General features: G+C 37.9%; 1 protein-coding gene across 3 annotated transcripts; it reads left to right on the top strand.

Annotated features, from left to right (window-relative positions):
* The first annotated feature begins 755 nt into the window (after nucleotides 1-755).
* ncapg (non-SMC condensin I complex, subunit G) lies at nucleotides 756-11,150 on the top strand. Of its 3 annotated transcripts, none has more exons than XM_067496936.1 (22): nucleotides 756-828; nucleotides 1,148-1,260; nucleotides 1,738-1,971; nucleotides 2,355-2,583; nucleotides 2,921-3,066; nucleotides 3,167-3,251; nucleotides 3,596-3,788; nucleotides 3,882-4,031; nucleotides 4,527-4,667; nucleotides 5,301-5,424; nucleotides 5,765-5,854; nucleotides 7,048-7,236; nucleotides 7,341-7,451; nucleotides 7,959-8,078; nucleotides 8,499-8,735; nucleotides 8,844-9,025; nucleotides 9,188-9,353; nucleotides 9,535-9,702; nucleotides 10,032-10,155; nucleotides 10,400-10,447; nucleotides 10,581-10,647; nucleotides 10,774-11,150. In XM_067496936.1, exons 2-22 carry the CDS (start codon nucleotides 1,153-1,155, stop codon nucleotides 10,898-10,900), a joined length of 3,039 nt encoding a protein of 1,012 aa, XP_067353037.1. In that variant the 5' UTR covers nucleotides 756-828; nucleotides 1,148-1,152; the 3' UTR covers nucleotides 10,901-11,150. The 3 variants fall into 3 exon arrangements, with proteins under 3 accessions (XP_067353037.1, XP_067353038.1, XP_067353040.1); XM_067496937.1 differs by having other exon boundaries at nucleotides 773-828; nucleotides 1,152-1,260; XM_067496939.1 differs by lacking the exon at nucleotides 756-828 and adding an exon at nucleotides 965-979.
* The last annotated feature ends 1,255 nt before the right edge of the window (nucleotides 11,151-12,405 follow it).

A 12,405-nucleotide genomic window follows, 5' to 3' on the forward strand; every position in this document is an offset into this window, starting at 1 on the left:
CCACTGACCACAGGGTCAGTGGTTCGATCCCTGGTCTGGGCTATCTGTCGAAGTGTCTCTGGGCAAGACACTGAACCCCCATCCACAGCTCTGCAGTGCCGGTTCAAACCCGGTAGAAAAAATTGGGGAGGGTAGCGTCACGAAGGGCATCCAGTGTAAAAAAACCCCCAAACAAACAAACAAATAAAACTGTGCCATATCGACATGCGGACAATGATCTGCTGTGGCGACCCTTAACTCATGGGATAAGCGAAAAGGACAAAAAAATAAAAAATAAATAATGCCCAAATTAAATAAAATCAGCAAATCAATTTGCATTTTATATTTTTTTCCCAGTTGCGAAAACAAATATAATAAAATGTTCTTTGAATTATCAATTACTTTGTAATTAATTTGATTTTTAAAAATGTTAGAAATTCGTTAAAAAAGCCCATCCCTATTTTCTGGTTTTGTGCGAACAAACTACAAAAAGTTAAACAAAATAAAAAAAAAGGAAAAGAAAAAAAATCAGGCTAAAATTACACAAGAGGCTATTACCACCGAATGTTTGGCACGTTTTCTTTTAAAATACTAACTGGAGTAATCACTTATCAGTTAGTTAAAAATTAGGTTCCCGTTGATTAATGATTAACTCATTACTTGTTTTTTTTAGTTCTATTACGTTTGTTTCTAGCATTAAGCTGACGGCCCAAAGTCATGGCACCAATACGTGGAATTTAAAAACGTCATTACGTAGATCAAAGTGACGCAACCCAGTTCTCGCGATAGCAGCCGGGAGTTGAATTTGAAAACAGGCGGCAGTGTTGTTGAAAGAAAGCCGAGAAGAAGGTATATTAGTTAATAATGTTTCTTTTTGCATTAGTAATATAGTAACTGTTTTTCCTGTAATGAAGGATTCTATAATGTCTCTAAGGACAGTTGTTGTCGTAGTTACCTTACGCTATTTTTTTGCTCTTGTTGCAGTGGGAGTTGGACCGAGGTGGGGCTTTTAGCTAACTGTTGACTGCTAATGAGGCACTAGAGACAAACAGGCTGTCGTTAGTTACCTTTAGTTTTAGTTGCAGATACTCCTGGAAGTTCCAGGGTGGAAAGCTTCGGTTTGAGAGGCTCATTGTTTTATTTTATTTTTATTATTTGTTTTGTGAAGGAAGGATGACCGCAGACAATGAACTCGATATCAAAGAGGCGTTCCAGCGCGCTCAGAAGGGCCACAACAACAAGGCAAAGCTTGTAGCGAGCCTGAAGAGCCGCTACAACAAGGTCAGTTCTGGGCAGTAGTAACTAGTCCTAACTCCATTTATTTTTTTTTGTCGTACAATGAATACTTTTTTTTTATCACAAAAGGTTTGCTAGCTCCATCATCCTTTATAAAAAATGCAACATTTATTTTATTCTCATTATTTAATTAATTACTAATTTTCAAGAAAACAATATGTTTTCATCATTTTTTGTTTGTTTCTTAGCTTTGAGAATTTGCAGTTAGCTATTAGCCCAATTTAAGCCTATTTGCAATTTCCTTATTAATATACAAGATTCCTCTAATTTGGTTCTTGTAAAAGAATGAACAATCTAATCTTTATGATAAAATCATATTACGTAAATTCTACTTAATACAGTACAACTGTATAGAAAACAAATACAGGGCAAGAAATAAAGAAACAAATGGATTTAAAGAAGAAGTCCTGGTTTGTATCCTGTGTTGATGCTTTTTGATGACATTTCTATCCTCTCCTTCAGCTTGAAGACAAGACACTGTTCCAAGAAGAGTTTGCCCACTACCTGAAGTATGCCATGATCGTCTACAAGCGTGAACCTACAGTTGAAAATGTCATTGAGTTTGTTGCAAGGTTTGCCACAAGTTTTCAGTCTCCACCTAAATCAGAAGAGGGGGAGCAGCAAGAGGATGAGGAGGAGGAAGACACAGAGGATGATCATCCATTTCTGAGTTTTATCTTCAACTTCCTGTTGGAGGTATAAAAGGTTTTACATGAATGCATGGATATATGTTTTAATTATTGAGACAGTTTTGTTCTATGTGTAATAATCAATTACAAAGACTTGGAAAATATTTATAATTTGCAACATTTCTAAGAAATAATCACAGTAATTGTCCTGAGTTAAATTTCAGATTTTCTTAATACACAGAAACCTATATCATTTATGTGTCTTCTGCTTTAATCAACTTTTTTGCTTTCTCATCTGTCTCATTTGTTTGGACTCCATCTTAAGCTTTCCTGTGGTAGTTGAATAGTTGAATCATCCATTTTTTTTTTTGTTTTTGTTTTTTTGTCTTGCTTTATTCACATATATCTGCCCAAACTGACTATTGTATTTCCTCCTTTCTGTCTTCTCAGTCTCATAAAGCTAATAGCCATGCAGTGCGTTTCCGAGTATGCCAGCTGATCAACAAGCTACTGGGCAGCATGGCAGAGGATGCCCAGATAGATGACGATCTCTTCGATCGTATCCACCAAGCCATGCTGGTCCGTGTCACTGACAAGTTCCCCAACGTGAGGATTCAGGCTGCTTTGGCCATGACGCGCCTGCAGCAACCCCAAGACCCCGACTGTCCCACCATCAATGGTTTGTTTTTTGTCTTATTTTTCCCATCTTATTTTCTTCACATTTCATTATGAAATCCATAAAAAATTAAATTTTATAAGCAGTTAAAAACTACATGCTCAGGATAATTTTTAAAATAGTTTACCCAAATCTGTTGTGCTGCATTCAAGTTAACGTGTGTGAAAGGGACTAATAGGAGGATATGGTATTCCTGTTGACTTCATGGCCTTTTATTCCAGATTTAATCTTAGTCACTGCTAAGTACCCTCTGTCTTGTGTGACTTGATTTGTATTTTTGTGCATATTTCATTTTGTCATTGGTTCTCTGTCTAATGATCAATTTCATTGCTATTTCCAGCATACATGTTGATTTTGGAAAATGATGCTAATGCTGAGGTGCGACGTGCTGTTCTCTCCTGCATTGCAATGTCCCCTCGGACTCTTCCCAAAGTTCTCAAACGCACACGGGACATTAAAGAGAATGTGCGCAAGTTAGCCTATCAGGTAGCCATGCAGGCCGTCAAAAGAATTTGTATAAACTAAACTTTTTTTTTAATATAATGGAATGCTTCTTAACAAAAACTATTTTTGTTCTCTGTTTAAGGTTTTGGCTGACAAGGTCCACATTAAAGCTCTGACCATTGCACAGAGGGTTAGTCTGCTACAGCAGGGCCTCCACGATACCTCAGGTAAGTGATTTCTTTTTTAGTCTTTGTAGGGTCAGAAAAAGGTTTTGTAAAACAGTTTTTCAATATTCTGAGATTTTTTTAAATATCTTTTTAGTCCAAAACCTATAGATGGTACTTTTAAAAAGATATAAATCTGAAAAAAGTGCAAAATTCTCAAACTGGAGAAGTAGGAACCATTGCATTTCTACTTCATTTTCGCTTGAAGACTGAGATTCATAAATGTAAAAATTAGTTGCTGTTTAATTTTTCTGTCTGACAACTAATTGTTCTAGCCCTTGGTTTTATTGTGCTTTGTTGGTTTGTCCTGGTAATTTCTCCGTCTGTCTGTGTTTTACATATTTAAGAAGCAGTGAAGGAAGTTGTTTGCTCACGTCTGCTGCCAGCCTGGCTACTTCGGCTAGATGGTAATGTCATCGAGCTGCTACACAGGTTGGATGTAGAGAACTGCGCCCAAACAGCTCTTGACACACTGAAAGCCATCTTCAAAGGCACCCCTACTGAGGAACTGCTGCATAACAGACTACAACTTGACAACAGGTACACTCTCAGACTCTGGTTCTCACATGTGAATTAATTATATCATTTATGAGATTAAAGATTAAGCATGGTCTTTCTTTTTTTAATTTACAGAAAGCTGATCCCAGTGGACTCTCTCACTTGTGAGAATGTGCTTTACTGGAGAGCTCTGTGTGAGTTCATAAAGGCTAAAGGAGATGAAGGTGATGAAATGCTGGAGCAAGTGTTGCCAGATGCTGCCATATTTGCTGACTACCTCTGTGGGTGAGGAAAGACACAGAAACTCATTGGATTACATTTTTAGTTTTCTTGCTGTCAGCTACATTATGATGCAGAGTGCATTGTGGATCAAGGAACTGATCAGTAGAAACAGGCTCCATAAAGGATTTCTTCTTGCAGTTAATATAGCACAAATATTAACTCTTGTCTTTCACAATGTAATTTTTAGCCACAGCCAGCTGTTTTTAGTAATACAGGTCTTTAACCCAAGGTACACTCTGTGCTCATCAAACAGCAGGCAGACAAGTTGGTAAACGTTCTGTTGATGGTCAGTGCTCCTGTTTTTATTTATGAGATCAAGGCCAGATACTTCAGAAACCTCTATGATCCAGTTAAATAGTCTGCTTATGAGTTATAAACATTTGAGTTATAAGTATATGCCCCAGGGCCTTTTAATAGAAATGTTGCTTCTCTTAAGCTCTTATACTCCTGACTGGTCTCTGAGACCTATTGTTTGACTTTTGACTCTGCCTGGTCTAGATATCTGAAGGCAGTTCCTGTGCTATCAGAGGAGCAGAGGGCTGACTTTAACCAGCTGGAGTTGGTCATGACGAAAGAGTTCATCTCCCAACAGCTAATCCATCTCACCGGATGTCTGGACACCAATGAGGAGGGTGGCAGGTACAGAGAAATAAACAACAGAAATGACTTTAACTTATAAATGAGAAAAGAATAGATGGTTATCCATTTATTTAGCTTTTAAGAGTAGAGCTTTTGAGGGAGGCACTGGTGGGTAGATGTTAAACATAGTGTTTTGTGTTTCTTTGCATAGACACTTAATATTGTTTTTTTATTTATTTTTTTTGGAAGTTGGGAGATAAGAGAAGGAAGGACTGGCTGGAAACATTTGTCCATAAAAGGACAAGAATAGTGAAAAATACTCATTGTAATTTGGCACAGGACCGAGTGATATTTTTAAAGAAACTATTTTCTATCTTCTCTTAAAACCACACATAACAATGCCTTCTTGGAGATAACTGGTGCTGATAGTTTGATCACTGGTTAGAGGAAATGCCGACATCACCATTTCCCTCGCTGCCTCCTTTTTACGTGGACTGATTATAAGATAATGTTTGTAAAGACCACAGACAACGTGAAAGCAAGTAGAACTCGGCACACGTGCGGTACAATGTTTACACACACAGTAACAAGTACAGTACCTTTCAGGGTAACCACACTAGGTTTTGTCCTGTTTGGCAGATAGTATCAGCGGCTTGTTTAGGGGCTCAATCGTTATGTTGCATGTCTTTGTAGGAAGCATGTGTTGGCTGTTCTGCAGGAGATGTTGGCTCTTCCACAGACCCCCTCCTCCCTTGTCTCCCTGCTTACTGAGAAACTCCTCACCCTCATCCCTGACGACCACAGACGTATACAGACTGTGAGTCACATTTTACATTTAAATCTTAACATTTCCTGCTGGCAATTTAATGTTCATTAAAACAGATCTTATTTTCCACAGTCAAGGTAAAATCCTATTTTATTGTCTTTAATTAATTATTTTTGTCAAATCAATTAAGCAGAAGTGAAAATGTTATTTATCATTGTTTCCAGACTGTTTGGGGGGGGATGGTGTTTCTGTTGACAAATTTATGAAATACACTGTCCTGTTCTACTTGGTCTTCTGTGTAAGATATCACAAAATTAACCAGATTTTTAATTCGAGGGGGTATCATTACCACAGGATTGATGTCTGAATAAGCTGGCTTTATGTTGCATAGGTGGCAGAAATCATCTCAGATGTGAGGGAGCCCATTATGGAAGCCAGTCAGCCACTGGATGAGAATGAGAGCCGGCGGCAGCAGATCCAGGTAGCTAACACTGTGGCAATTAAAAGACCCAGAGGGAATTTCTGTAATCCCTCCAGTAGCTCTTCTTCTTTTTGAGTGGGATGAAAACATCCATACATTTTAGCATATCGGTAGCTTTTATTTATTAGAAAAGTTTAAATTATTTCAAAGTCACAGGATGACCCCAGAAAGATCTTAATACATTTATACTGTAAATAGTTTTACTAAAGTACATTTACAAAGGAAACTTTGTAAAAAGGAAAGGAATAATACCATGGGTATTATTCCTTTAAATCCACTCTGTATATACAGTATGTTATATAATTTACAAAAGTTGACCTTCAAACACCTTAAATTCATACACGAGGAAAAAATTGTTGGTGTCCTTCCATTAAAGAAAGAGAAAACCCACAATGCTCACTAAAATAACTTGAAACTGACAAATAATAATAAATCAAAAATGTACTAAAAATTAGCTGATGAAAATCAGACATGTTTTTGGATCGTGGTTCAACAAAAGCATTTTACAAAACTAACTAATTAAATTGACCTGAACAGAAATGATCAAGGTACAAACAAGAGGAATATTAATAGACCACAAAAAATTTAATTTCCAACAGTATATACACATAGACTAAATTGTTGGTACGCTTCCAACTAAGAGAAAATCCCACAAAGGTCCCCAATGAACAGATTGTATATTGAGACAAAACCTGCGTTAAGAAGTAGAGTGGTAGGTGCAAATCACATATGCCAATCTGGTCTTTGCATGGTGGCACCACGTCTGTTAGTTTTCTTTTTATCAGTGTTCTTATTACTAAGTAAAACTGGTTGTGAATTGGCAAAACAAATACATTCCGAGGGTATCAGAGTTGTGATAGCTACATCTTAGCATGTCCATTTTTCGATAACCACTGAATGTCAGTTTTATCATTCTTGGAGGTTAAACAACCCAAGGAAGTCAATCCTGGCCCAGGTGTTCAGCCTACATACATTCTGTGTGCCTGCTCTGTCTTTTCTTTATTTTTCTTTTTTTAAGCAAGTAAAGACAAAGTAGCCTGTACAGGGTTGTAAGGTGGTCCAGAGCCCCAGCTGTTGTTGGTTGTTCTGTTAGTGGAGGAAGACAATCATCTGGAGTCTATTTCAGCTAAGCAATGACTCTGCCCTCTTCTGTTTATGTCCCCACTGCTCTTTTCTTCACTCCTCCTAACCAGATAGCAGAGGTTAAGGTCCGTATTTTTGAGGCTAAACAAGCCCTAGAGGAATGTATAACTGCTCAGGAGTTCAGCCGTGCAGCAGAGCTGAAGGACTCAATCACAGAGCTCGAGAACCACAGAAACCAGATCCTCCAGGAAATCACAGAGAGCAGCCAGCCGGCTGAAAAGGAGACCCGCACCGAGAAGGTACATAATCGCACAGAAAACTCGGCCTTATGTATTTACGTGTCATTTAACATTACGTTACAAAAAAAGGAAAGGTCTTAACTGTGTGTTTTTGTATATTTCAGAATGACCCTGAGACTCTTTTGAGGTGTCTGACGATGTGTGCTGAACTTCTGAAGCAAATGAACATCAAAACAAGAATTTGTCCAACCATAAGCGCCTTAATGTCCTCACTGGTACAAATCCACATATAACCCATCAATCTTTTCAATAATGTTACTATACATGTTCAATACACAAACTCTATTAGATTATTTAGAAATCACCATAATCAAAACTAAGTTTCTTAATATAATTAGTCAGCACCATGCCCAGCTATAACCAGGATAATACTTTTGACAGTAGCTTTTTAAGTATCATTGAACAGTGTATCTGTTGTTCATTCCTTTTATTTTAGCAACTGTAACATAGTTTCTGACTGAAGACTGGATCTTTCACTGTCACATGAGACATGAAAGTTTAAATATATCTTACTCTTTACTCAAACCAAAAATAGAACAGATGACATCAGACTATGTGGAGAATTTATCCAAGACAAAATACAAAATCTACTGGTTACTTTTTTCTAGTTGTTTAAAATATGTAGTTGTTTACTTCTAAACTCTACACCAACAAAAATACAGGAAGTAAGGCGGTAAAACGTTTTTAGCGTCACATTTATTTTTTTCTCTTATCTCATTTAGATCCTGCCCAGTATAGCAAATGCTCACCCGGCTGTTCGCAACATGGCTGTTGTGTGTCTGGGAACATGCACTCTGCACAGCAAGGAGCTGGCCAAAACCCACATGGTTCTGCTGCTACAGGTACATTTTTACATGACTTTTCATTCACCTAAAATTAATTTACTTCCATTTATTTACATGTTAAACAGTTTAACTAAATTACAAAAGTATTTACAGTTGAAGCCAAGTGGTACCTACCTTTGTGAATCTTATGTTACTTAAATGAAGATAAATGTGATCCTTGGAATAGTTAATAGATGGATGGATTTAAAAAAAAACAAAAAAACTGCTGTTACTAGAGTTGCAACCCTCAAGATAATTCATGGATCTGAGAACTTTCTGTGTAATTGTAGCTAATTGCAAAAATAACTCACATGGCTAAAAACTATTAGAACTAAGTGAAAAGAAATATATTAAAACTTTGTTCACTAATCTGAAAAAACACATTTATTGTCTGTTGATGGCTCTAAAAATGTTGTGTGTGTGTGTGTGTGTCTTCAGATTTCCCAGCTGGATGAGGTAAAGATTCGTATCAGTGCCCTTCGGGCCATCATCGACCTGCTGCTGCTGTTCGGCTTCCAGCTGCTCTCTGAAACAGCTGCCACGCAGACAGCCCCACCCAGCCACTCAACTGATGGTCAGGAAGACGATGCTCCTGTGGCTGAGGAGAAGGAAGATGTCCCAGAAGACACTGCACAGAGTATCCTTGTAATGCTGTCGGAACTCCTGGACAGTGAGGTGAGATTGTCAGTGAAACAAGTATTTCATAAATTGAAGTACTTTTCATAAATTGAATAATAGCTGGGGACAGTTTTAGTAAATTACCTGTTTGTTTAACATTTGCAGGTGTCTGAACTGCGTACAGAGACAGCGGAAGGCCTTGCTAAACTTATGTACACTGGCCGAATCTCCAGTGCTAAGATGCTGTCCCGTCTGGTGTTGCTATGGTACAACCCTGTTACAGAGGATGATACTCGCCTACGACACTGCCTCGGTGTCTTCTTTCAGCTCTATGCCCGCGAGAGCAGGTCACACATGTTCTTATATACAAGCAACACATTATATAGTTTATAAGGTTATTACTACGCACAGTGTTTCCCATCTTTCGGTCATTAGTATGATTACATGTCTCAATAAAGTGATTAATTTTGCATTTCCACTAATATGGAGTTGGCCCTTGTTTTTATTAGGGTTCACCAAGAGGTGGTAGAGGAGAGTTTTCTGCCAACTGTTCGGACTTTGATTAATGCCCCAGCAACTTCTCCTCTAGCTGAGGTGGATATTAACAATGTGGTCGAGCTGCTTGTGGAGCTGACGCGACCAAGTGCGCTTATTAAAGCTCCAACTAACACAGAGGTAGGAAACATCCGCTGGGGCAAATCATTTTAACTTCTTCTGCACCTCATGTCTGCAAATTGTTCTTTTCAAATCTTCAATTCATGTTAGAGAAGGTAGTTTTAATTTACATTTTCTCTATAGAAGGGAAGCAAATCTTTAGGGAGTACTAATCATCTTTGTTGGATTTCTGCATCTTTAGGAGGTGTGTGTCCATGACTATTTGGCAGTGCGTATGTGTGGGGAGATGTTGAAGGACCCAACAGCTCCGGAGGTTCGTCTCTATGCCAAGACTCTAAGCAACCTGGAGCTTAGCAGAGATGAGACTGTGAGGAAAGACCTGCACATGCTGCTGCAGCAGCTTGTTCAGGTATCAACAGATATACAGTAAAACACACAGCTTCTCAGACTGTATAATACTGCAGCTGATGATTATTTTCATTTGATTAATGTGCAGTCTACTTTCCTAAGCTTTTTTGTTAAGATGTCCAAATATAGTGAAGATGCCCTTCTTTAGGTTTTAGGTAACAACTTTGAATCCTCTTTTATTTGGCCAAGTCCAGTAATATTCATAAAAGAAATCTTCCCAATTAAAGAATCTTGCTTGAAAATTGACACGAGGAATAATCACCTGGATTCAGCTTTATGAACCTCTATTTACTTTTAGATGTCTAATTTCTTTTTTTTTCTCTTCATCAGGTGGTGAAGGATCGTGTATGTCTCCGTGCTCTGGAGAAGATGATTCATCAGCTAGCAAACTCAAAAGAACATGCTGAGCTCCTCAGCGCCAGCGCACTCCAGCCACTGGATGTCAATGCAGATGGTATACATACTTGGAGGCAATCTATATAGGATCCTATCTGATGTCCAGCCAAGAAACCTAACATATGTTACCTTCTCAGTGCCTGTGTCTAACTTGCATGTACATTACACACCTTTGTGACGACTTGTCAAAGGATTGTCTTTTTAGAATAAAACATGCTTAATCCTACTTCACTCAAGAAAAGTGTACTGCTCATGTAGAATATAATGGCAAAAATATACATTTATCATCTATCTGTTTCCAGAGACTGCACCAGATGATCCAGTTAAATCTGCCAAGAGGGTAAAAAGAGGTAATGCGGATTCTGTTTCCTCATCCAAAACTCGAATTGTTCATAGTGCCTGTGTATATTTCTAGCTCTTTTTATCTATGAGTGAAGGAGTTGACTCAGCACTGTGAGGTAACCTGAGTGTTTGTGTGCACAGGTCAGAGGAAAGCCTGCACAGCTAAAGGAGGCAGAAAGCCGAGCCGAGCAGAGTCATCAGAGGAGAGGTGTTTGTTATTCCTGTCTTTGCACAAAAAACTTAGGAATTTTCTTTGCACATGTATGCAGTCACTATTTTAACATTTGCATTTCTTATATTTCGGATGTGTTGCTCCTTTTTGATTTGGCAACAGTGATGGAGAAAATGTTCCAGAGGCGGTTCCTGTGGTGCGTCCATCAAGGAGGGCCAAAACTGCAGCTTTAGAGAAGACAAAGCTGGATCTTAACCCACTCATCAACCAAGAGGCAAATGTGTCATAGAAGCCACATTATAAAGTCAATGTATAAATCAAAAGTGAAAATACTGCTGTTTGAGTTCACAAATACTCCATTTAAGTATAATTCAAATTTTCTAATATGAATTGGCTTTTACTGCATGGTAAAATGGATATCAGGAAATATAAGTGAACTGGTGCATCTTAGATCCTCTACAAAAGGGAAGTTACTTTGTATGCAGCCATTTCTCCTGCTTTTCATTTATGTAAATAAAGACTTCACTATTACCCCAAAACTGCATTAGTGGCCCTGAACATAAGACAGAACTTGTGTGCAGATCTTGTAAAGAGTGAATGTTCTATTTCAGGTTGTTTCGAGGACTTTACGTGATGAAGTGTTTCACATGAAAGCAAAACAAGAGTTGCAGTTTTAATTCCTTGAACACCTATGTGACCCCTTTTTAGATTAATCTTTGGTATCAGTGAAATAAATGTAATTTTGTATCATTACTCATGTAAAATAGATGGGCTTGGGTTGAGGACTCGCAATGCCAGTAATTTACCAGAGAAAAGAAAACATCACTTACAGTGACCTGATAGTAGGTGCTTACCATGAATCATATTGCAGCCTGGTTATTTCAAAAACTCTTTATTGGTCCAATCACAGACAAATGTTTGTATCTGTAATGGACAGTATAAAAACACATGATAAAGAAAATATACAACTGATGATTAGCACCAGGTTTTTCAACAGAGGGCTGAGGGTTACAGAGCCAGGCCACCTCCATGTTGAAATGACAACCATAGTGACACATATACAAGGGTAGTCAGGCACACGATACACACAACAAGATTACGTTTTGACCTACAGCCAGATAGCTCACATGTAATGATATTGATCCAAAATTAGTGTTTACTGATCAACTTTCTGGCCTCAGTGATCATATGTTGGAGAAGCAAAAGAGCAGTAGGCCTAGTTGAGCCTCAGTAGAGGTAGGCATCTTGCTGCAAGAAAAACAGAAATTCTAGGAAAACCCTAACAGCAAAACTTTTCCCACCTGCATTTAAACAGTAAATAATGTTAATATATTTATGATAAAAACAATTTAATGCTATTGTCAAAATTCAGAGTCTGTTCTTTTCCTGCTTCATTAAGGTAAACAAAACAGGTGGAAAATAAAGTTTGTATAGCAGTATCTTTTAAGATCACATTGCATGGCTATGGAAACATTAATTAACATCCCAGGCCACTGGTACTTGTGTACATCCATTCATCTGTCAGCAATAAAATAATTACTACATATTGATACATCATCTGGGTTTGTATTGCACCAAATAGCTTCTCTAGTTTTACAGTAGGGATTGGTAATGGAACATGGGATGTGCAAAATATGGGGTAGGAATTTGTGTAGTGGGATTGATAATCTCAGATGGAATAGTGCAAGAAGTAGATCTTACATAAGAAAAGTATACTTTGGGTGAAAACAAGACAATTACAAAAAGACTCATTAAAACAAGAAAGATCCCACAATTAATCAATCTACATTCTAC

This window comes from Channa argus, chromosome 3 (assembly GCF_033026475.1).
Source record: "Channa argus isolate prfri chromosome 3, Channa argus male v1.0, whole genome shotgun sequence".
In the NCBI taxonomy this organism is placed as follows: Eukaryota; Metazoa; Chordata; class Actinopteri; order Anabantiformes; family Channidae; genus Channa; species Channa argus.